Genomic DNA, 26965 nt, shown 5'->3' with positions numbered 1-26965 from the left:
ATGCTATTAAATTGATGAATCCATGACATCTTGAAACTTCCAGAGTTCTTAAATTTTTTAAAGACACCGATGATGGCACTTAAGTCTTTAATTTTCCACATTCCAGCACGTCAAGAGTTCTTATGTTACATAAAGTTGCTTTCGGATTGAATTCTTTCTTGCAGAGATGTGTCAACTCTGGAAGTTTAGACAACATCAATTCCTTTACCTCAGTGAGTGCTGATGTATGCCTTTCCTCATCGCTGATCCCTTCAAACTGGAATATTTGACAGAAGGCAGCTTCATTTATGACAAATTTCTTAAGATTTGGTAATGACTGAGGGAACCGATATGGAAGAGCAGTTGATGCGTCAGGAAAGCATTGGAGGTTAATAACTTTTAGTTTTCTGAAACAATCCAATGAGAATTGAGCATACCATATCCCTTTCAACATATCATTCCGCTTCCATGTCAATTCTTGTAAGACAGGGAAAGTATCTTGTGTATTAACAAATGTGTTAAATGTCACACCCCGAGATCAAGACGCAACACGGCCATATTACCTTGAAGAAAATCTCAAAGTAATACGAAGCCTTCTTTCTTAAACATTCTAAAATTCTTCAATAAAATAATCTACCAAGTAAAATTCATATCTTTAATCCAATTGATAATACATCTTTATATATCCAAATACAAACCATATAAAATATAAAACTATCTCTTAAGATCTCATTGGCTAACATATTCTCCGACGACTAAGTAATCTTTTCCATTTCATCTTCTAGCTTCACACAAGACTAACCAAACTTATTACTTAGTCATCTGTAAAGAAAAAGTAAAAAGGGAATGAGCAAACCACAGCTCAGTAAGTATAGGCTCACACACCTTACCAAATCAAGCATCGTTTTCTTACACATCATATAGATCATTCAAAACTTCATCAAATCATAATATCAAAACATTTCAAGATCATCGTTTTGTCAAATATATCATAAATTCATAAATCAATGTCAAAATATGTCACTTCATAAATTATTGTAAAATATACTATCATTCAAATATCATAATCAAACAAAATCATGGATCAATCATTAAAATCATCATAAATCATCATTATCAAACCAAATCATCATTATCATTCAAATCGTTAGCTACAGTTACTGCTATAACCCGTGACATTGGCCGTATCGACATTTTCATTCTCATGATCATTGCTAACTATTATAACCTGTTAGCCAGGGCGTACGCTAACTACTATTACCCGTTAGCCAGGGTCGTAGAACTAGTTCTGGTGTCGATGATCCCACTTCCCAGGGATATAAAAACGTAGCTATCTTAAAATCATTCTTTAAACATAAATCATTTTCTCATTTTATTCATAATCATAATCCATCATTTACATAGCAAAAACACAAAAGAATCATATGCTTGATCCTATTTTCATACACTGAAAATAATGAAATAAAACATTCATTCATTTATAAACATATATATATACATAGATTCGAAAACAAGCAAAGTGTGTGAGATTCTACTTACCTCCATTCGATTCCACCACTTAGTTTTTCCCCCAAAATAATTAATGGCCTATCCAAGATCATTTCAACATATCAGAATTTAATCAACCTTTTTTGAGATCATTTATACAAAAATCAACTAAGTTACACAATAGTTAACTTAACTAATTAATATTGGCAGCCTTACCTCTTTTCATTAAAACAGTTATATCTCAATATATCCAAATCAGAATTATGATCTCTTTAATGCATTAGAAACTAGACTTAATAAGCTTTCTAACCATATATGGCACACCTCATAATTCATTGTAGATTAGTTATAACAATTTTTGAAATCCTCGTCATATACTGCTGCCAAACAGACTGTATACCTTCTAATAAAAATTATATATTTATTCACAGGAAACTCCAAATTCAATTCCGCTTATTTCATTGGAAAGTAGACTCAATAAGCTTTCCAAAAATATATGGCTTAATCTGTAAATCCTTATATACAAATTAAGAAAAATTTTGTAATTCAACCCTGATGCTGCTGTCTTATAGCCTGTATATCCTTAAGTTAAAAATTAGACAACTCTTCATAGAAAACTCGGATTTGACTTTCGTTTATTTCATTAGATACTGGATTCAACATGCTTTTCAATGATATATAATAACCACAGCAATAATCTATCCATGAATGCAAAATTCTATTTTAATTCATTATTACAGATCACAACATATCATCCAAAAATAGAATTTCTCTTTCAATCTTTAAAAACTTAAATCCTTACTTTCAGCCTTCAAACTCCATTCAATAATCATCAATAAATCTTAAGAACATGAAATAAACAAAGCCCAGTAATTTACCCAAAAGATCATCAAGATTAATGAAGGATTTCATGATTATTCTTGATTTTTCTCTCAAAACTTCAACTCCAAATAATAGCAATCAACTTGATATTTCTTCTTAAATAAAAAGAGGGTATGTACTCACCTTTAAGGGATTAACTTGATCGTAGCCTCTGATTGTGAATCTCCAACTTGATTTTTCATATTCTCTAACCCTAAGAAAGATGAGGAAGAAGAACTCTATTTCCTTTCTGTTTCAGGATAGTTAGGTTTTCTTTCATATAATACTTCAGCCATTTTTCTTTTACTAAATAATGTCTTAATAAACTTATGGGCTTTAGTATTAGTCTAGCTCAATTATTATTTGGGCTGGGGTATTACATTAAACAACATAGTTTCAATTGGTAAATGATTGTAAAAGTATTCTTGCAACTGATAATTTAATATCCAGCAACGCTCTTGGTAAGAATTAGATGAACCATCAAAAAGGTCTAACAATGCCGTGCTACTAGTAATGAACATTTCCAATTTCTTTCTTATAATTAAGAAAAGATGCGAACAGTAGTTATTTCAATAGGCATTTTATGTGCAAAGTGCAAACCGCTAGTACTATATAATAACATAACTGAAACTTGCTACAATACAAATTTAAGAACTAATCTCACTAAATGAATTTTATAAAATTGGTGCTGAAGATTTGGAGCAAGTTATATCATGCTAAGAATTTTCAAATTTTGTTTGTGTTCATACCTCATTGACCCAAAACAGGGGTTGTTTATTTAAGATTTCACCCAACTGGCTCTCTGCTTGAGTTTCTCCAAAGCCGAGACATTCTGAAGCAAATAACTCTACTTTGTGGCAAGAAACCAGCTTCATTCTTTTCAATGATGGCCATTCTGTAGCATGCATCCTAGAGTAGAAACTTTTCAATTTGGGCAATTCATCAGGTCGTAGGTATGTTACTCTGGGAAATACGAATTTAGTCACTGCTTCCCCTACAATAGATTCCGTAGCTGTTACTGCATTTGATTCATTAGCAATGAGTCCTCGTGGTTCAATTATTTCTTCTAACGAATCACAATTCACAATCTGCAACTTGTCTAGTTCCTCAAGTCTTTCCATCATGCTAAAGGGAAAAATATTTAAAACTGTTTCACAGCCTTTAACCAGTATTTTCTTTAGTTTGCTAAATGAATCCATGTTGCGTTGGTCCTGCCATATCTTTCTACAGTTCCTCATACCTTTCACTGTCAACCTCTCTAAACTAGGGAAAACCACCTAATAAATTCATGTGATTGGGTTAATAACTGAAATACGTATGAAAATAACAAATTTATCAAATGTTCAGAAAAAAAAAAAAAGAACACTGAACAAGGTTTATGAAATTAACAGATGAAAGAAAAGCCACAACAAATTAAAAGGATAATTTGTAAAGAAAATAATGGTAAAGGAAAAAAAAAAAAAGAAGAATCACCTTTTCATTGAAGAGAGCGGAGTTGTCAACCTCCAAGTTACTTCCTTCTGTATTTTGATGAATATAAGATTCATCTCCAGTTACAGATTTAGAGATGAATGTTTTCAGTAAAGGACAATTTGTTAGTCTTAAAATTCTCAAGCATGGGAATTTAAAGTAAGGTTCAAAGCAGAATCTTGTGAGTTTGGGAAGGTCTTCGAGCGACAGGATATCTAGTTTAGGGAACAACATCTGGCTCATCCTTTCCTCTTCTGTAAATCCTTCAATTAAGATTACTTCTTCCATGATCTTACAGTCCAGAATTTTAAGGCTTTGGAGTTGCACAAAATCTTTTGCCATGAAAGAAGGAAACAGATATTTCAAATTGTGACAGCTCTTCACCATTAAGAATTTTAATTCCTCACTATATAACGAGGATGGGAGTGGTTGCTCGTGCCATATCCTTTGAATGTTAATTGAGGACAAATCTAACCTCCCCAATTTGGGAGGGACAACCTGCTGACATAATTCTCATGGTAAGATCAATCTTCTTTCTTTAGATAGAAAATACAATTAAACAATGAGTTCAGTGCATAGGCATGTTATAATAATAAGGAATGATGATAATCAAAACTCAAGACTAAGATTAACTTTATCACGTGGGTTTTGTTCCCCTCCATTGCTTTTGTTTAATCAAATTTGATTTGCTTAAGCACATTAACCCAATGGAGAGGATCTCAACCCTTGAAAACAACATTCCATATGCTTCCAAAACACAGATCACGGCCAATTCACAGACCTGCTTCTTACTCAAATATGTAACTACCGGTTTTGTGCCCTCAAAGAGGATATGAAAACACCCTGCTCACCATTAGTTAATGAATTTATATTTGATATACTGTAATTTATAGGTGTTATACTATTAGTGAAATATATACAAAGACATTTTATAAAAAAAATACATTTTAAAAGCCTAATTGAAAAGCATATTCACTTAATTCTAAAAATATGTTTTAAATTATTTTTTTATGAAGTGTTATTGTATAATTCATTAACTGTGTCTGGAACTTAATATACTAATAATGCATCAAATATAAATCTCTAACACCCACCAAAACCATAACATACCCAAAACCCTATGGACTCTCATATGATCCGATTAAAGTTGGCCATTCCAAATTGAAAAAAAAAAAAAAAAAAAGAGATGCATGTACAACTAGTATTCAAATGGGAGATAGACATAAAGAAAAATGAAACAAAATCATGCAAAAATATAAAATGAATATTCACTAATAAACTGACCTTATGGCTGAAAAAGGTTGCAGTAATATAGACGTCCCCTTCACCAAGCCTTCTTTCATTTCCATCGCCAGTTGTCCCTTCCTGCTTGTCTCTTGAAAATGTAGTCATTTTTGGACAGTCAGCTATTCTAATGCCTTTTAACGATGGAAATTCAAGAGCTCGATTTCCCAAATAAAAACTTGTAAGGATTTCTAAGTTCTTGAGCTTGCCAACGATGGTTATGTCATCTAGTGTACATTGGTTTAGACACAACGCGTGAAGGTTTGTGAGGAGTTCCATTGACACTGGTAGGGATGGAAAGTGCATTCCAGTGAAATCTAAGACATTGAGTCTTTCTGTTCGTCTAAAGAAGTTGGCTGGAATTTTCACTGTACCTTCATGGGCCATATGGAAAAAGGAAAGAAGTGAACACTCCATCTCCTCAGGAAGTGAACTAATATTAGGATTAAGTAAATTAATGGCACTGCAATTTCTCATCGCCTCGTTTTCAGGCCACTGTTTCAGCACATCACTATCTATTAACGCAAACATGCGGAGGTCCCTATTTGCAATTGATGTAGCAACATACCAAACAACGTCATGGATATCAAACCGTTCACTGTTGTAACTATCAAGCAACAGACAAGAGGCTTTCAGGTTACTCACCACTGTCAATACTCTGTTTCTTGCCTCCTCTATTGTGTGGACGCCATGAAACAAACCCAGACCGATTTTATATTTCAACAAGTCTTGAATCAACCCATTATGGCCTAAGAAACAGCAAAGCAAGAAAGTCAACTTAACTTCCTTGCTTTCTAAATAATTGTAACTCAACTCTATAGATGAATATACGCCTGCTGTTACCCCTTTAAAGTTTCTTGATGAAGGCCTCTTTAGTTCACACAAAGCACTCTTCCATTCAAACAAACTTTTGTTTCTCAAAGCCCTTGCAACTGTTGTAATGGCGAATGGCAGCCCCGCACATTTCTTTGCTATTTCAATAGCTATAGCCTGCAAATCACATCTTTCAACACAGTCACCAGCTGTCTTCTTAAACAGGTTCCAGGCTTCTTTTTCATTTAAAAGGTCAACTGCAAAATCTTTCTGACTATCCATCCCACTTGATAAGACATTGAGATCTCTAGAAGTTAGCAGAATCTTGCATCCCGCATGTTCATTCCGAAAAGGAATCCCAACTTCCTCAAGATCTAATCTTGCCCATATATCATCCAAAACAACAAGAATCTTCTTCTCTTTGTTCAATCTTTCTCGCAGTCGAAGTGCCCTTCCAAACATACTCTGTTCCTCGAATCTTAAACCCAAATAATCTGCAATTTGGTCTTGAATTCCCTTAACATCAAGGGTCTGAGTTACGGTTGCTATAACCACGGAATCAAATAACTTGCCCTTCTTGACCTGTCTAGCAACTTCTTTGACTAGCGTAGTCTTTCCTATCCCACCCATCCCGTGCACCCCTCTAACGTTGATACTAGCATCTTTCAGTGCCTCCAAGATTCCATTCAAAATCAACGCCCTTGACTCGAATTCTTCGAAACCTTCAACTGATGGGGCAATAATACCTTGTGGAGCAGCACGAAAAGAAACCCTGTCAAGTTTGGCCTGCTCGAGTAGCTTAGCAACATCCTTCGCCTCCTTTTCAGCTTTCACGCTAAGCTTGTAACGAGTCCAAAAATTAGGACTGAGAAGAGAAGGATTCAGCAACTAATTCTCCCACAGCAAAGTGATAATTTTTGTTTTTAGTTTTGTAACAGAGCAAAGCCAGAATTTATTTGAGAAAGGCGACTCAAAGCAAGGAAGTTTCAATTTTTTTGCGTAGATGCGATGGCCATCGAAGTGTCTTGAAAAGTAAACGCAAAGAAATTGCAAAGAAAAAAAATTAGAAAAAAAATGTTACATCCATAAATCCTAATTCTAATACGTAATTAAATTAAACAAATTTTAGAATGATTGGACCCTCAAGAGCATTATTTGCCTTAATATAAAGAAATCTTTATATTATAGCATTTTTTTTCATTTTATATTTAAAAATAAAAAATTTCAATTAAATATTTAAATTTATCTTCAGTAAATCAAATTACTTTAAAAGCTAACTCCGTAAGTTTGAATAATTTAATTTATTAAATAAGTTGAGTTTGAATATTTTAATATTTAATTAAAATAATTTATAAATTTAATCAAATTTTTTATTTTAATATATTTTTATTATTTTAATTAAAAAATTATTATTTTATTTATATATATATATTAATTCGATCTTGAGTTTAAATTTAAACATAAATAATTAAACTTAAAATTGAATATGAAAATCGAATTCGTTTTTTATTTGGTAAATGAACAAATTTAAGTAGTTTAATTTTTTATTTCAAATCAACTCAAATTTTAAAATTAAAACTTGATCGAACTCAAGATGAGTTTTAAATTGAGCATAAAATTTTCGTTATATCAATTCGGTTTTACTTAATTACACATTTACGTTATGTTTGGATAAATATTAATAATAATAAAAAAGAATGGAAAAGAAAGTTTTTTAAAGGAAAGGAAAGGAAATAATATATGTAACTCTTGTTTGGATAATTAAAATTAATAAAGAAAAGGAAAAAAAAAAGAAATTCTAACAACCATTATTTTGAATAAAAAGTGAAAAAAAAAGAAGAAATGATTCATTATAATAATTGTTTCTAATTATAACATTTTATTACGTGTAATTTTAAAGCATTCTTAGACAATTATATATTTGTTATCTTGTTTGGCTTTACAATTGCTGCTATATTAATGGTTTTTAATCAAATAAAACTAATATTTTACAAATATGCATTGATGAATTTTGAACTAGTTTGTCATCTCATAAACCTAAAAAATATATCATTTATATTTAATCATTCATCCAAATCAAATCACCAAAAAATTATAAAAAAATTTTATATTAGAAGAAATATGTGAAACTTACTTGAAAAAAAAGATGGCTTTGAAAAAATTACAAAATGATTATAATTTGCTTAGATTTTTTTTATTAGATTTTGAATATTAATAAAAAGATGAACATAATAGTCTTTTTATAAAAAAAATATTTTTAACTTTCTTTTCCTTCAAATTAGAGTATTAAAAAATTTGAATTTACAAGAAAAACCAAAAGTTATTTGGTTTCCACCTCTTTTTTTTTTTTAAATTAAAAATTTATCCAAATAAAGAATGAAAATTTTGTTTCTTTTACATTTATTTACTTTATTTTCCTTTCTTTCCTCTCTCTTTAATCTAAACACACTGTTAGCTCCACCCCCTCTCCTGCCTTACATCTCTTCCCATCTCACCTTCCTCATTTTCTCTCTCCCAATTCTATCTTTTTTTCTCTTTTCTAATTTTCCTTTTTTTTTTAAATTCTTCTAATTTTTATTTCAAAAATAAAATAATCACATAACATGATTTTACTAATTGATTTTGTCACGTCAATCCATTAACTAACACTATTAGTAAAAAGGATAAAGTATGTAATAAAAATAAAGTTTAAGTGTCTAATTGAGAATTTCATTCTCTTAATACCAAATTAAAAAATATATATAGCATGAGAACCCTATTTCAACGAAAATGTCATCTTTTCCTCCAAAAAGTTGTAGAAATCACATTCTAACGATAATTACATGTTATTTTAAAATCTTATAAATGTTAATGTAATCCATGTGGCTGCATGATTCTTAGTCCTTGTTTAAGAAAATTTTTAGGAAAAAAATGAGATTCTAGAAAATTATTTTCATCATTTTTTTTTTGAACTGGAAAAAGTTAAGGGAATTATTTAAGAAAAATATAAAGGGGAATTTGTACTCTTGACATTAGCAAAAAGGATAAGAAATGCATTATATATGAAGGAGAATTTGAAATAATTTTTTCTCAGTTATTTTTAAAGTAATGAGAAAATGAAAGAAATTACGGAGGAATTTTTCAGCTCAAGGACCCAGAGACATCTCTTCTTTTTGAGTGCTTATAAGTCTATTTGTTCTCCACCAGAGCCAAAACCATCAAAGAAAAGAAGAGAAAAGAAAGACTATCTTCATTTTCCTTCAAATAATCATAAAATTAAAAAGCAGGTATAAGTCACATTGAAACGATAATTTCATTTTTTTTTTAACACAACAAGTCCATTAAGATAAGGCTCATCAAAAATAAATTAGCAATAAGTTGACAGATAGAAGAGAGAGTGGCTCCAACCAAGAGCAATATAAAAAGCCTAAACGTTTTCTATTTGCTGCAAGTTGCCGATGGAATGCGATGGGCTAACAGCTTCCTTGAAAATATATAGTTGGTATCAAATACGAGGAAAAAATATTTATAAATCCTTGAAAAACAAAGGTGTTGAAACTTTTAGTCTCATGTTTAAATTTATTGTAACTGGTTTAGTTCAATTTTATGTGGTAAATTTGGTTAATTTATTTATTTTTTTATTTTTTTGTAAATGTAATATTTGATATATATATATATATATAGAAAACGGATTAACTTATATAAAACAATTTATATATATATATACATATATATACACACATACATATATATATATATATCAAATATTATATCCACAAAAAAATCAAAAAATAAATTAATTAACCAAATTTGCCAACATAAAATTGAACTAAACCACTTGTAATAAATTGAAACAAGAGACTAAAACTTATTTAAAAAGTTGTAAGAAAGTGTGTTAAAAATAAAATATTTTTTGAAAAAAATTAAAATTTGTAAAATTTTTTTGAAATTATGAAAATTTTTAATTTTTTTAATCTTAAAAATTTAATTTTTTATATATTTTATGAACTTTAAAATTTTTTAAATTTTTTGGATGTTTTATTTTTCAAAATTTTTTTAATGTTTAGAATATTTCAGATTTTTTTTAATTTATTGCATGTGCTTTAGTTTAATTTTATGGTGGTAAATTTGGTTAGTTAATTTATTTTTTAATTTTTTTTGTGGATAAAATATATATATATAGGGGAGGAATCAACTTATACCAAAAAAAATTTTACATCTTTTTACTTTTGTTAATTATTGATTTTAATAAATTCAAGAGATGTAATTAAATCATTTTTTATCTTTTTAATTTATCTATCTCATCTTTTCGATTTATTAAAATTAATTATTAGAAAAAAATGTAAAAAGATGTAAAACATTTTTTTGTATAACTTGATTTCCCCCATATATATATTTATATATATATACACACATACATATATATATATATATATCAAATATTATATCCACAAAAAAATCAAAAAATAAATTAATTAACCAAATTTGCCAACATAAAATTGAACTAAACCACTTGTAATAAATTGAAACAAGAGACTAAAATTTATTTAAAAAGTTGTAAGAAAGTGTGTAAAAAATAAAATATTTTTTGAAAAAAATTAAAAAATTAAAAATTTGTAAAATGTTTTAAAAAAATTATGAAAATTTTTAATTTTTTTTAACCTTACAAATTTAATTTTTTATATATTTTATGAACTTTAAAATTTTTTAAATTTTTTGGATGTTTTATTTTTCAAAAATTTTTTAATGTTTAGAATATTTCAGATTTTTTTAATTTATTGCAAGTGGTTTAGTTTAATTTTAGGGTGGTAAATTTGGTTAGTTAATTTATTTTTTTTGTGTGGATATAAAATATATATATATAGGGGAGGAATCAACTTATACCAAAAAAAATTTTACATCTTTTTACTTTTGTTAATTATTGATTTTAATAAATTCAAGAGATGTAATTAAATCATTTTTTATCTTTTTAATTTATCTATCTCATCTTTTTTATTTATTAAAATTAATTATTAGAAAAAAATGTAAAAAGACGCAAAAAATTTTTGTGTATAACTTGATTTCTCCCATATATATATATATATATATTATATTATATCCACAAAAGAAATCAAAAAATAAATTAACTAACCAAATTTACCTACATAAAATTGAACCAAACCACTTGCAATAAATTTAAACATGAGACTAAAAATTATCAAGAAAGGTGTATAAAAAATATATAATTTTTTCAAAAAAAATTCTAAAAACTTTAAAATTTTTTTTTAAAATTTAGGAAAAATTTTAATTTGTTTAATCTTACACTTTTTTTGTATATTTTGTGAAATTTTTTCGATTTTCTATTAAAATATTAGGTTTTTTTTTAAATTTTTTATTTTGTATAATTTTTTAGAATATTTTATATTTCTAAAAATTTTTAATTTTTTAGAATTTTTTTACAATTTTAAAGAATTCTTTTATAAATTTTCAGATTTTTTTTTAAAATTAGATTTTTTTTATTTTCAATTTTCTTAGGGTCTTTTTTTACTGAAATTTATTTCCTTCCAATTTAGTTAACGTAAGAGTTTTATTTGTGTTATGCTTATTGATGTATACAGTAATATTTTCAAGCAAGAAAATAGTTTAGGTTTTGTGAACATGGAAGCAATAGTTGAGGTTGATGATGAATGATCGTCGTATTCTCTTCCTCCACACATATCTCAACCTTATCCTTAGCTTGTTATATCTCATAGACGGTTGGATCAAGGGAAAACCTTTTTCAAGGTATCACAATATCGATATTACACTAAAATCATTCATGAGATATTTAATAAACAAATATGTTGCTCTTCCTTTAGATGGTTTATGTTATTAGATCTTGTCTCATTTGATTGTTCCTTTTTAAATCTCGATTCAATTGAGACAATTCAACTTTCTCTTTTCAATATGGATTTCATTATGTGCATTCTCATGACACCTCCAAGTGATCCAAATTACTACATCCTATTCTTTAATCTTGTAGATAATGAATTTATATTTTGTTCTCCTGATGATTATGAATTATCAAAACAAAAGTTGAAAGACAATATAGTGATCAGTGTGATAACATTTAGAGGAAAAACTATTACATTTCTTTGGAATATTGTTTGCTTACAATTGAGTTTGAAGGTTAAGTTTTTGTTTTACAAAATTGACCGTCGAAAAGGAATAAAAACCATTTAACTTTACCATTCAATGCAAAACATTTTTGGTTAAATTTTTTAGAGATATGTTACTTGTTTGCAAGATTTACTCTCCAACATTGTGCCAATGGGCTTATTGTTTTGAAGTTTTTAGGTTTAATTTTTATGAAAGGGAATGGATTAAGGTGAAAAGCATTTGAAATAATACTATTTCCTCATAGATAAATGCTACGGCTCATGTTACTCAATAACTAAAGAATCTAATATAAAATGAAACTCCATTTACTATGCTTATTGTGAAGATAGAAACGTTTATGTCTATAACTTGGAGGATCAAAATATTAAACTTATTTACCTTGTCCCGTTGTTAGTTGTTGAGAATCATCTCATTATTAGAGTATGTTGCCAATGGCAAACAATTCATTATTGTCAATAATAGGGGTTTCTGGTCTTGGCTTCTAAAGATGTCATGTTTTCTTTTACTTAAGTTGTTGTTAACTTGATAAGAGATGTGTTTTTAAAGATAGAATTATGAGCTTTAGTTCCAATGCACTTAAATTGTTTGATAGAATGATTATCATTTTGTGGTTACTGGTATAACTTTGAAGAAGTTTGACTTAATGCCTTTTGTCTTTTTTCTTAGAAGTTCACTTTAGTAACATATTTTTTTCATTTCAAATCTTGACAAATAGCTAGTTTTCTTGGGATCAATAGGGCCTATTTATTTCTTTTTCTCTTTTTCCAAACATTTGTTTAGTTATCTTCCTTTTTTAATTTTGGTATATGTTAAATTACCTTTTTAGAAGCATAAATACTTCTTATTTACTAAGTAAACATCCTTGAAAATTATTTTATAAGTTAATCTAATGTGTTTATAGTTTAATATATAAAAAGATACCTCAAACTATTTTTTATTCTTGTTTTTAAAAGCATGTGTTTTCAAGATTTCATAAGTCTTCGATTTATAAAATTGACTATAAGAAAAGAATCAAAGCTATTTAACTCTACCATTCAATGCAAAACATATTTGGTTGAATTTTTTAAGAGATGCTACTTGTTTACAAGATTTACTCTCCAACATTGTGCAAATGGGTTTCATATTTTGAAGTTTTAGGTTTGATTTTTGTGAAATGGAATGGGTTGAGATGAAAAGCATTGGAAATAGTGCAATTTTCCTAGCAATCAATGTTACGGCTCATGTTATCTAGTAGTTGAAGAATCTGATATAAAGAGAAATTTTATGTATTATACTTAGTGTGAAGATAAAAACTTTTATGTCCACCTAGAATAGTAGGTGGGTCGATCCCCATGCATGAAGTAATTGTTATTAGGCAATTTACTTTTTTGAATAAAAACTGCTTTAAGTAGTTTATGATTAATAAAAAAATTGTTGCCCCACTGTCTCATAGTATGGAATACAACCATTAAAAGATAAATTAGTAGAGATAAGTTGCTAACATAATAAAAAGAGAAAGAGAAAGGGATAAAAGAGAGACTGTAATCAAAAACTCTCAGTGAATAAATTTTTGCATTCAATGTGAAGGATATATGTTATGAAAATGAACAACTTCCAAACTATGATCTTATTCAATGTTTAATAATTCAAATCAAGTTTTTGCTTCTATTTTTGTTAAACAAGTAAGTATATATGATTATATTTGAATATATATCTTGACTGATTTTATCTTTCATACACAAATACAATACTAAATAGTTGTGATTTTTATACAATAATTGAAATTGAAAATCTCATTAGCAAGTCTTTCCTAATTGTTAATGAAAAAAAAAAAAAAAGCTAATGACGCATTTGATGCAATAAGAGAAATTGTAAAAGATTTTAAATTTTCTATCTATATCCAAAATATGTAATTTTTTAATTTTCTTTCAAAAAAAGTCTTTCTTCCAATAGGGTACCGAAATTGTTAAATACTTGATCATTGACCTAAAAGGATTATTAGAACTCTAGAAAGACAAGTGTGAATCTATATGTTGTAAATCCATTTCTCATGTTAAATGAGATAGATATGAAAACTAAAGCATTTGCAAAAATACAAAAACTTAGGCTTCATTTAGATTTAAATGAATGTCAATGCGGTATGGTTGTAGCCACTTTTTAGCTTTAGTCACGTTGGCTACCCATTTGATTGCTAGTGATGTGGCAATGTGGCAGCATTGATTTCCTCTAGAATGTCTTCTTATAAATTTAGATATTTTGATGCTAACTGTTCTTCACATGAGCAAAACTAACCTAAAACAATTTAGGAAATAGTCATTTTCATTTCATTTTCACGAAGCAACATCACATTTATAAAAGCTAATTATTTTGTTTTAAGAAAAACTAATTGTTTCTAATTTCTTCTTAGTTCCCAATTTCTTCTAAATGTGAAATCATTAATCTCAATTATTCACAATGCCTTCTCAAAACTCCAAACTTTTTAAGACACCTTAGCCTTGAGAAATTGATGCTCAATGATTACAAAAATTAAGTTGATTGAGGTTGATCAATCTATTGGTGAGATAAAAACACTAAATTATTTTAAGCCTTAAAGATTGCAAAAATCTAAGAAAACTTCCAAGTACCATTGGTTCATTGGTGTCTCTTAAAAGAGCTTCTTTTATTTGGTTGCTCAAGGCTTGATGATGTGTCATTAATACACTTCAAATCTTTCAAAGTGGACTATATTCTTGCTTAAATTCCAGTAAAAAATTTGATCGCAAAAAGCAAAATCCAACATACGAATACAAACTAGAAATAGCTTTGGACATAATTGAGAGTCAGCTTGACCTATTTACTTGAGAATTTTGGTTACTAAAAAGTGAAAAGAAAATTTGGCTTGAGAAAAATTGTTTGTCTCATTGGTTGTTGTTCTAATTTTTGTATGAATTTCTTAATTAACTTGACTTAAAAATGCAAGTTTGGAATTTAATGATTTTATTTTTTATTAGATGATTTGCCTATTAAATTTTTCATAATGATTTTATTAAAATATTTAAACCACGAGCCTATATAGTATAAAGGGAGCAAATGCTCTACAATACTCAAAAAATAACAAAAAATCAATAAAACATAATATGTAATTGTCGTAACGGTTTTAGGACCGTCAGACGTAAATGAGTTTTAAAATCAAAGTAAATGGAAGGGGAGTCGCTACCATTCTTTGTTAAGGTGTGATTGATCACCCAAAAGTTTATCCTTTTAATAAAACTATAAAAACGGGTTTAAAGTTTATAAAAAAGATAAATTTCAGTTTACGAAAAACCAGGTTGGGTCCGGTAGTCGGTTACGTGTGGGGAAAGATTAGCACCCCCACAACGCCCATAAATTGGTACCATTTAATTACGCATTATTTTCGATGTTGGATAAAAATGGTTTTAATTTGAAATTTAACACTAATTCCCTTCATTTGGAAAAATAAAATTTTGCTGAAAATTTTTATTTAGAAATATTGAAAAAATCTTTAAGTTAAAGAATGATCTTAAAATTCTCCAACATCTAGGCAGAATTTAAAATAACTCTTTTTGCTTAAGATTTAACACAATAATTCTTAAAATGAAATAACAATCTTCATAGAAAATAATTGTTAGTGATTCTCCAACATCTAGGCAGAGTACCAAGAATTATTTCTTTCGGAATGTTATTTTTATTTTATAAAAAAATTTTTTTTTTAAGTATTATTATTTTTTTATTATAAAATATTTTATCATCGAACAGTAAATTGAAGAGAGAATAATGCAGATAATTATCAATGATAACATGCTAATGTATGTACGCTAATGAATGTTATGTAGGATGAGATGCAATTTAAAAGTTGGACTCTTAAGTATAATGAGACTACACTGACTTTCCAACATCTAGGCAGAGCTTAGGTGCGACTGTTTATATTTAAGATCCCAATTTACTATTATACTTTTTATTTATTAATTTTATTATTAATGTGAATTAAGAATTCGTGTGAAAAACTTAATGAAACGGAGTTTCCTAAATACCCCATCATTTAGACAGCATTCGGGAACAAACCATTTCATGCGAGATTTTCATACGTATCCTTAAAGTTTTGAAAATATTTTGAGTAAGGGCTTAAGTAGAGGTTTTGAAGGTTTAGTTTTAAGGTTTGGAGGGTTTTAAAGGTTGAATCTTAGGATATTGAAGGTTTAAGGTTTTGATTTTAGAGTTTAGAGATTTTAGGGTTTGGGTTTTGTGGTTTGAGGTTTTGATTTAAGGGTTTGAATTTTAGAGATTTTGGATTTTAGGGATTTTAGATTTTAAGGGGGATTTTATGAGGTTTTAGAAACCTAAGATTTTGAAAATTAAGAATTAGTGTTTAAGATTTCGTTTTTAAGAAAATACGAACATCTCTAAAAATCTCCAACATCTAGGCGGATTTTCGGAGCAAGTTCAATTTTAATGATTTTTGAAAATTAATTAAAATTTTCTTATATATTTATTTTTATGAAAATTTATTAATAATAATTCCCCAACATCTAGGCGAAATTATTTCTTTAGGAAAATATTTTTTTATTCCCTCTAACATCTAGGCAGGGAAAATAATAATAATTATTCTATTACTATTATTATTATCTTAAGCATTTTTAATATATATGTTTAATTATTATCCTATATTGTTTTCATTTTTTTATTATTAAAAACAATTAGATATTTATTTTAATAAAATTAAACATTTATCATGCATAAATATATAAAAAATACTTAAAATAACAATATATAAATATATAAAAAAAATTAGAAAATTCAAAAAAACATTTTACCTGAACCGGACCGATCAACTGTCCGGTCAACAACAGTTTAGTTAGACTGAAAAGGGATCGGTTCGACATGCGGTTCGGTTGAGCCGGTTGAGGAACGGTTCAGACCTGTTCGACCGGTTCGCTGGAGGTTCGTCTGAACCGACTGAAAGTTGGCTGAGGCGGGTCGATGGGTCGGTTTGCACGGATCTCGGGTCAGGTTCGGTCCATGCGCGGATCCTTCTTACACTTGAAACGACGTCATTTTGGGCCTATGCTCAAAACGACGTCGTTTTTGCTTTTATATTTTCTATAAAAGTCAGGTTTTTTTTTCAGCTCATTTCACCATTTCTTCCAAAAAAAATCTCCTCAAAGCTCTGGGTTCTCTCGGCCGTCTCACCGTTCGACCGCCGGAAGCACCGCACTGGCCGTCGCTTGATCCACCGTCGCCGGTGGCTGAAAACCTCAAAAGTTACCAGGAAGCTGCTTTCGACGTGATCTATCCAGATTTGGTCTCCTCTTCGCTGGAAACGACCCCGATCGATGTAGATCAGGGTTCAAAGTTTTATGTTCTTCTCATTCTTTTTTTTTTTTAAACTCAAACTAATAACCTTTCTTTTTGTTGCAGGTGGCTCGGCGCTAGGTTCCTCCCTGCGGGGAGAACTGTGTTTTGTTTTATGGTTTTATTTTTTTTTTTGTGTTGATTTTCGTAGATTTGTTTGGGTATTTGGGGGGGTGACTTTTTTGTTTGAGAGATTTTTGGTAGGGGTGCGTGCTTCTGCCGTTCTGGTGAGGGGATCCAAGAGTTTTTTTTTTAGCTCCCTCTGAAATAAGGGAGAAGCTAGTGTTTTATATGGTTGAAACAGTGGTTGTGTATGTTGATGGAGTGAAAAGACTGGACGATAGGGTATTATGATTGCTGGGGTGGTGGCAGGCATGGGTGGCCAGCGGTGCCGTGCACAGCACCTGCTGGCAACAGCCTTTAGTTTGTTTCTTCTTCTATTTGACTTTTTTGTTTGTCTTCTTTTTCTTTTTTTCTTTTTTTTTTCATTTTTTGATTTAAAACTTTAATTAATTTTTTTTAATTAATTAATTTTTTTTTAGATTATAAAAATGTAGACCAGGAGAAAATCTTGTGTCTACAGCTGCACCTCTTTGCACATTACTAAAAATCAATAATAGGGCAAAGATAAAGACAACGATTTTGTCCGAAGCAAATCATGGATTTTTTTTAAAATTTTTTTCTTTTTTTAAAATAAAACTACAAGTTAAATGATAACGAAAATGATCGAAACGACACCGTAAGTCGAGACGTAAACAAAAACGATCAGGATAACACCGCGAGTCAAGAAGTAAAGAATCGATCGGGATAACACCGTGAATCGAGAAATAAAAAATCAATTGGGACAACACCACGGATTGAAATCATGCTTGAAGGTCTTACAGAAATCATGCCCGGAAGTCTTACAAAATCGACTGGGACAACACCACAAGTCGAGAATAATGAATCGATTGGGATAATATTGCGAATCGAAATTATGCCCGGAGATCTTATAGAATTGACTGTGACAACACCGCAAGTCAAGAATAATGAATTGATCGGGATAATACCGCAAATCGAAATTATACCCGAAGGTCTTAGAAATCAAGATCTTTAAATGCTCCTCTCAATTAGAGGTAATAGAACTTTGAAATTTAGAAAAAAAATTTTTGTTTTGAAAATGGCTTTTCCCCAATCAGAGTGAATGCAATCAATGATACAAATATCTATCTTGATCAAATGATGCTAATGCGAATGCAAAAATATGAATGCTTGATGCAACTATATTTGACAATGACAATGTTCTTTTCATGTAAATGCTCCTATAAATACCTTTTCTTAGGATGCGGATGCCATGGTAGTGCAAATGTAAATTTTTTTATTGTGCGAATGCAAATATCTTGTGCAAGTGCGAATGTAAGTGATGCAAAAGCAAATGTCTCTCTTGTGGTATAGATGTAAGCGATGCAAATACAAATATCCCTTTCATGATGCACAAATGAGCGATGCAAATACAAATATCCCTTTCATGATGCACAGATGAGCGATGCAAATTTGAATATCTTTGTTTTTAGGTCAAATGTCTTTCTCATGATACAAGTGATGCAAATGCAAGATCTTTCAAAAGGTTATGCATCGAGAATTTTTTTATTCTGGATAGAACTTTGAAACTCTAAAACTTCTTTTGGGGCCAAATAAACTGGGCTTAAATTTTATTGAAGACCAGCTAAACTGGGCTTAAATTTTGATTTGATGCCAGATAAACTGGGCTTAAATGTCATTGATGGCCAGATAAATTAGGCTTAAAATTTCATTGATGGCCAGATAAACTAGGCTTAAAGCTTCATTAATGGCCAGATAAACTGGGCTTAAAACTTCATTTGAGGCCAGATAAACTAGGCTTAAAACTTTATTAATGGCCAGATAAACTAGGCTTAAAGTTTCATTGATGGCCTGAAACTGGGCTTAAAACTTCATTAATAGACAGATAAACTAGGCTTAAAACTTCATTGATGGCCAGATAAAACTGAACTTAAATGTCATTGATGGCCAGATAAACTAGGCTTAAAACTTCATTAATGGCCAAATAAAATGGGCTTAATTTTTTTAGAATTTGGCGATCCCTATCAAAAATGAAAAAGGTGAGGATTTTCTTTCCAAATGAATGTAATAGTTTTGTAGATAGTGATGTTTATTCAAAAGGTTCCAACCCTTGAAGGGAGTGAAAGAGGGATGCAAGCTCACGAATGAAACATAAGCTTTTCTAAAAGCGTGAATTCCTTGAAAATCAAACATATTCAACATTTTTCTTAGTCTCCAAATGCAACATTTTGATATATGTCAAGATCAGCTATAAGGGCTTGAGATTTTAAAGGGTTATTTAGGAATAATCAACCCATATCAGACTTCTATGGCTTTGATATTTCAGATCTTTCAAAAAGGTTTGGCTTGACTTCTGTTTAGCATCCACCATATTTAGCATCAGGAGTGACCTTTCAGGGTTGGCTCTAGATTGCCCTTTTAAGGGTTTTCACCCTAGAGCCATTTTTTTCTATATTTCTCTTTCTTTTTTTTTTTACACACCATGCACTTGAGAATTCAAATCTAATCCAAAAGAGGAAAAGAATTTTTTTCAAAAAGGTTTAATGGTTCAAACAAGAGATTAGGTAATAAAAGGAAAACTAAAAAAATTCATGTTCATTTTTTCAAGAGAAACTCTTCAAGTTTAAGCTTTCATACCTGATCCATTATGGACTTTTCAAAGGTTGTAATGTAGGTTAAGGTTCATGGTTGCCAAAGAACAGGATAAAAAGGCCCAAAACAAGTATTTAAAGGTATTTGAAACTAAGGATCATTTTTCATTGGAAGGATACACTCTAAGGTATATTCTATTTTATGCTTTCCACCCATTCATTTCTTTTTTTTTTCTTTTTTTATTCTTCCTTTCCTTTCAAAATTTTTTTTTTGCATCCTTTCACTGAGTGGATTCAAAACTTTTATGAACTTTTATATTGGGTTTGTGCCCCTATCACATGAGATTCCATTAGATATTCTCATTCTTAACCTTCAAATGCATTCTTTTTTTTTTTGCCCTCAATGTGGAAGGTGATCCTTATTCAGGGTTTATTTTGAAAGAATTCAATCAGGCTCAAAGGGGTAACAAGAGATAAAAAATTTTTTTTGTGAAGAGATAATGAAAGATAGCCATTTGTCATTTCAAGCATAAACACTTAAATTGAAGACTACTCTTCAGGAAAATGAACTTGGAAAAAGGGTTTTTTTATCTCAAAAAATTTTTGGCTTTTTTTTTTGTCTCTTTTTTTCAAAACCTTGAATTTGTGAAAACCTTTTTGGATTTGCTCAAGTTTTTTTTTTTAGTGCATGATGTCATAACCAATCTTTTCTTTTTTTTTTCTTTTTTTTTTTGTTGTTGTTGTTGTTTTTTTTTTTTTTTTTTGCCCCTATAGCTCACACCTAAAGTAATTACAAGAGAATGGCTAAATGAAATGGACGAGAAAAGAATTATGTGGGGTAAACATGTTTAAGGTATCAAATAATCTAAGTTACTCCACAAAAAGACAACAAAAAGGTTAATCACAACTCAAATTGCCTTAGAGGTAATGAGGTATTCTTTTTCTAACAAATATACCTCAAGATAAAGGATCGAATCAATTTTAGGACAAAAAGCTGAAAGGTAGTATGCTTGAGTGCATTTTACAAGACTTGGATTTAAAAATTTTGGAACTGCAGCATAATCTTATCATATTAAATTATCGCATTTGAATTCTAAAAAAAAAAAAGTCATATAGACTTGATTTTCTAGGAACCACACATTTTTTAATGGCTGTTTCATTTGTTCATTGCCTTAGAAAATTATATTGCCAATAATATCAGGTGAAAATAAGGTTCACAAATTCGAATTCAAGGCTATCAAGGGGTCATGACTGATGAAATGGGGTCAACTGAATGAGCAAATTGGCATTTAGGTATTTGAAAAATTCCTAATAACGATCGCCAATTCATCTTAGACTCAAGACTTCATTTTTTTTTATTTTTTTTTTACTTTTTTTTTTCAAGATATTTCTCTAGCCTCAGTACTTAACCACATGGGGCTTTATTCATATTTAAATCTTCTCTCTTTTTTTTATTTAAAAAAAAATAACTATATATCGAAACTTACACGAAATAAAACATTATGATGCACAATGTTTACTCATGCAATCAAACCTTAAGACTTGGCCAAAAAGAATTTATCGTCTTGATCATACTCTTAAGATGATATTCAAAGTTACATAAACAAAAGTTTCCCTCTTTGATGTTTTAGCATCACTAACTTGTAACTTTACTACTATCAATCATCAAAATCACCAACTAGCTCTTTAAACTTTGCATCATCTGCATCGATCAAAGCTTGAACTTTATCCTTGAAGGCAGTACAATCTTCTATGAAATGCCCTTTAACTCCATCATGAAATTCACATTTAGCATTAGGATCATCCCACTTCAGGAACGAAGGCTTTCTGGGTCTTGTAAGAACAATAGAGATCATATAATTCTCTATCAGTAAAGTAAAGAGCTCAGCATAAGGTATTGAAAGTGAATGATACACTTTGGCTCTCTTTCTCTTATGACTCTGTGAATAGCTTAAGTTGATCTTTGGTTCCATTCGTGGTGAAGAAATTTGAGCACACAGATGAAGTGGTTGAGGAAAATCATTGATCGAAAATATTGGTTGGGGACAATATAGTAGCCATTGTGAATTATCATCCGTTGGATCTTCCTGCATCATGGTGAGATTTCTCTCATTTTGCCCTTTAACAATTGTTTCAAAAATATCTCATTTTTTTTCATCACTAGTATTTATAATTCTTTCCTTTCTTATCCCATCTTTAATTCTACCCACAGCAAACAATAAATTCACAAACTCTGATGAAGTATTGCTGATCAACTTATCATAATAGGGAGAAGAAAAGATATCCACAAACAGGAAATTCAACTCCCTATTGGTAAGAGGTGGTTGTACTTATGATCCCATATTCTTTCATCTAGCAGCATATTCTTTGTAACTCTCATTGGGGTTCTTTCTCATATTTTGGAGGGTTAATCGATCTGGAGCCAATTCCAACATATACTGGTATTACTTTAAGAATGCCCGTGATAAATCCCTCTAAGTACGAATTTAACTGCTTTTCAGACTATAATACCAATTAGCTATTGCCCCAATCAAACTTTCTTGAAATACATGAATAAGCAGCTTTTTATCACCAGTGTACCCAACCATTTTGTGAGAGTATTGGGCCAAATGTATTTTAGGACATCCAATTTCGTTATACTTTTCAAAATCTGAGGCTTTGAATCTTGATGAAATAACGAGATCAGGCACTAGACTAAGTTCATTGGCGTCAACATTCCCATACACGTTATGGCCTTCAATTACCTTCAATCTCTCTTTCAACAAATCAAATTTATCTTTCATTATCATATCTCTTGATGGATCTAGCACACTATTTAATTTTTTTGATTCTTTAAAATTATCCCCATTAGGCACAGCAGAAGAGTCGTTAAGAGTGCACTTGAGATCGATATTTGTCTGAATTGATGGCATCTTGGTAGAAATGTCAGTAAAAGGTTGATGAGTAGTTGGAGGTACTTGTGGCATATGAGCGTCTTGAACATATGTGGACCCAGATGGATACAATGGTGTCTCAACAGCTGTTTCCTCTCTTGCCCCATGTGTTTCAATAACTCTTTTTCCTTTTGTCAACTCTGCTAACATTTGTTTTAATTCTATCAATTGTCTGTTCACATTTTGTTACATTCCTGTAACTGTTTCACTGATCTCTCCTTGAGCCTTTTCTACTCTGTCCATTAGACTGGCATCTTCATTTTTCATGATTCTGGTACTGAATCGAGTGCTACAAGTGTGCAGACTCAACTGACCTTGTTTTCTAGAATAGCTATCCTTGAACCTTTTATTAATTACCAGAAGTCAGAAATGCATGGCATGAATTTTATTATATAAAAAAAATTGCTTCGAAGGTTTGATGAAAGTATATTTACAATTATCATTCCTTGTCCTTAGCTGGCATGAAAAACAATGAATTCAAGCAAATGATGCATGATATGGAAGTCAAATTTTGTTACTTTGGTGAGGGAAAACTTAAATTCCATCCTATATTCAAAATGGGTCATCTAGATATATCCCTTCTATCTCAAAAGTTTGATGAAAACATACTTGCAACCATCATTCTTTCTTACACTCTTTTAGGCACACCAATAAAATAAACAGATGCATCAATTCATAAAAAATCTAGGTTAAAAAAAGTTTTCATTCATTTCTAAAAGCATCAAGTTTACACATCATGAACCATTCTAGGGTTGGGGCCAAAAAGTGCCAAACCTGCTCCCACTTCCCTTTGTCTCTCCTAAAAAATAAATGACTATGATTACTAGGGAAGACAACTCTTTGCTTAAAAAGCTTTTTATTCATCATCCTGACCAACCCTACTGTTGCTTGCAGCACTGCTTACCATCCTGGCATGGGTTAAAAAAGCGTTCTCGTGAATAACTGACTTCATCTTGGCATCAAAACTCAGATATCCAGCTTTCATCAATCCTTGCACCCTATGTTTCAAAGCTGTGCAATTTTTTAAAGAATGGCCAATGATGCCAAAATGGTATTCACATCAAGCATTGGGGTTATACCATTCGGGGAAAGGTGGTTTGCGAGGTTCAGCGGGGATAGGGGCAATGAGATAGTTTTCTAAAAGTAATGGATACAACTCTATGTAGGACATAGGTATTGGATCAACAGGGATTTTTCCTTTGGTGTTGTCAGAGTTTTTATGTCCTATGGTTGGTTTGCTTTGCTGAAAAGATGATAGCTTAGTTGGTCTTGAGGTGAATTGAGAAACTTTGGGTTGAAGATTGGGTTCAAATGGTAGTGACAGGATAGCATGCTGAACAGGTGATTGTAAAATATGAGATGGTGGATATAGATTCAAGTGGGAAATTTTTTGTGGTTGCATGAAGTTTGGGGGCCTAATCCTAAGTGCTTGGGAAAGAGGTTGAAAATGGTCATAAGAAGGATTTGGGTGCGAGTTTAGACTCGGGATAGTTTGTGAAGGTTGTTTGAAGCCAACTGGCTCATTCTTGGAAATCAAACTTTTGAGCTCAGTTATTTGCATGGCTAGTTCACCAATTCCTCTCTTGAGTTCACCCAAACCTTGGTCACTGTTCAAACCACCCAATACTTTAGCATGCTCTGGCAGAGTGTTGGAACTAATGAGAGCCAATTACCCTTGACTTGACGAAAGTGACAACGGTCTTTGAGGAGCAACTAACCCAACCATACCACTACTTTTAACCATTTCTATCAATTGAGCCATTTTTCGTTTCATCTCTCAAAGCTCAAGCCATAATTTCTCTAAATTCAACTCCAAAGCACTAATCATTGCTTCCAATTGATCTCCCATTTTCGCGATTCTAATTCCCACCAAGACAGACATTTTATTCCAAGACTTAGACAAAAAAATCTAGATTACTAGCCCTATTGAATGAATATCACAAAAAGAATGACACACGAAGTATGAATACATGAATATGATGGCTACAGAATGTCATGAAATGCATCTATGCCTATGACAATGAATTTTTATATGTACAAATGACTCAAATAAAATTTTTTATCAATAATGAATGTGTATGTAAGGAATGTTATGTTGCAGGGATAGTGGGATATGAAATGCAACGTTTATTCCATACGACCCTACCATTCATGAATTTATATGCATGAAATGTAATGACATATTTACATGAATGATGACATACAACAAACTTGTATGGAATGCATGAACCTATCAAATGTATGTTGCATGGAATGCAATGCTTGTGTTACGCCAACCTAGTGAAACTGACACTATCTTTTATGATGTATATGGGATGGGATACATGTATTATTTTTTATGATGTATGAAATGCAAAAGATGAAACAAAATATAAAAAAAAAAAATTTAAAGAGAAAAACAAAATAACTAGGACATGAAAATTGATTTTTTTTTTTATTGGGCCAAAGGGTTTAAGAAAAATCTTTAATTTTTCTGAAAACCTTTTTGTTTTTTTGGCTTGTTGGATAATGCTTTAAAAAAATCACTTTATTCTAAAATATTTTATAAAATTGTAAAATTTGAACAATTACCAAATGAATAAACTACATGTAAAGAGAAAATTTATTTTTTTTTAGAAAATGCTTTTCTTTTATCATCCATTTTTGGTTATTTCTATAAAAAGATCGACAAGGTTCTACCCTAGGCTAGCTTCATATGGCTCACGATATGCTGGGTTAAGGTTTATGCGTCTAACGGTTCCCAAACTATTCCTCACATTATCGTCCGTTATAGACTAGTAAGGTTCCCCGATCCTCTGCCATTATAGGCTACTAATGGAAAGGGTTCAATCTGAGTAAAAGTATTTTGCTAGTAAATGTGGAGGTTATCACCTCACGAGAGCGTAGCTATTTCACTTCCTCCTAAAAGGGAAAGAGCCTGGGTCTAGAGCTCATGCATGCGAGTAAATATGCAAAGTGTATGCGAAGTAATGTATTAATCAAAACAACATGAATAAATCATAAACACAAAATCAAAATAAAGTAATAGCTAACAAGTAATTTATTTTATTTATTAACTTGTATGTATATATTTTTAAAAAATTAAAATAAAGAGAATTAGATTAAATATCATATAAAACTAATTAAATCCAACAGCTATTAATAGCGCATAACTAAAATTTGGCCTGACTCTCAAAAGTCCCTAGCAGAGTCGCCAAGCTGTCGTAACGGTTTTGGGACCGTCAGACGTAAATGAGTTTTAAAATCAAAGTAAATGGAAGGGGAGTCGCCACCAATCTTTGTTAGGGTGTGATTGGCCACCTAAAAGTTTATCCTTTTAATAAAACTATAAAAACGGGTTTAAAGTTTATCAAAAAGATAAATTTTAGTCTACGAAAAACCAGGTTGGGTCCGGGAGTCAGTTACGTGTGGGGAAGGATTAGCACCCCCACAACGCCTATAAATTGGTACCATTTAATTACGCGCTATTTTCGATGTTGGATAAAAATAGTTTTAATTTAAAATTTAACACTAATTCCCTTCATTTGGAAAAATAAAATTTTGCTGAAAATTTTTATTTAGAAATATTGAGAAAATCTTTAAGTTAAAGAATGATCTTAAAATTCTCCAATATCTAGGCAGAATTTAAAATAACTCTTTTCGCTTAAGATTTAACACAATAATTCTTAAAATGAAATAACAATCTTCATAGAAAATAATTGTTAGTGATTCTCCAACATCTAGGCAGAGTACCAAGAATTATTTCTTTCTAAATGTTATTTTTATTTTATAAAAAATTTTTTTTTTTTAAGTATTATTTTTTTTTTATTATAAAAATTTTATCATCGAACAGTAAATTGAAGAGAGAATAATGCAGATAATTATCAATGATAACATGTTAACGTATGTACGCTAATGAATGTTATGTAGGATGAGATGCAATTTAAAAGTTGGACTCTTAAGTATAATGAGACTACCCTGACTCTCTAACATCTAGGCAGAGCTTAGGTGCGACTGTTTATATTTAAGATCCTAATTTAC

The 26965-nt window shown here is 30.3% G+C and overlaps 1 protein-coding gene across 1 annotated transcript; it reads right to left on the bottom strand.

Moving 5' to 3' along the window:
* Positions 1 to 79: 79 nt before the first annotated feature.
* On the bottom strand, positions 80 to 22978 carry LOC149518060 (disease resistance protein RPS2-like). The gene is made up of 4 exons (XM_089763403.1): positions 22524 to 22978; positions 5083 to 6760; positions 3124 to 3605; positions 80 to 386 (listed from the first exon to the last, which is right to left on the bottom strand). Exons 1-4 carry the CDS (start codon positions 22976 to 22978, stop codon positions 80 to 82), a joined length of 2922 nt encoding a protein of 973 aa, XP_089619529.1.
* Positions 22979 to 26965: the final 3987 nt, after the last annotated feature.

This window comes from Durio zibethinus, chromosome 7 (assembly GCF_047325235.1).
Source record: "Durio zibethinus cultivar Kanyao isolate XHJ-2024 chromosome 7, ASM4732523v1, whole genome shotgun sequence".
Classification (NCBI taxonomy): domain Eukaryota; kingdom Viridiplantae; phylum Streptophyta; class Magnoliopsida; order Malvales; family Malvaceae; genus Durio; species Durio zibethinus.
Note: the sequence above shows the minus strand (reverse complement) of the source record. Positions and strands in the feature narration are given on the sequence as shown.

Bases quoted from the DNA above. Each gene is read 5' to 3' on its own strand.
- LOC149518060 (XM_089763403.1), bottom strand. From the start codon at position 22,978: ATGCCACAAGTACCTCCAACTACTCATCAACCTTTTACTGACATTTCT. The intron at 6,761-22,523 runs GTATTATAGTCT...TTCTCTTCTCAG, and splicing joins ATTGGGGCAATAGCTAATTG to TCCTAATTTTTGGACTCGTT. The intron at 387-3,123 runs GTTGGGTGAAAT...GGATTGTTTCAG, and splicing joins GAAACTCAAGCAGAGAGCCA to AAAACTAAAAGTTATTAACC.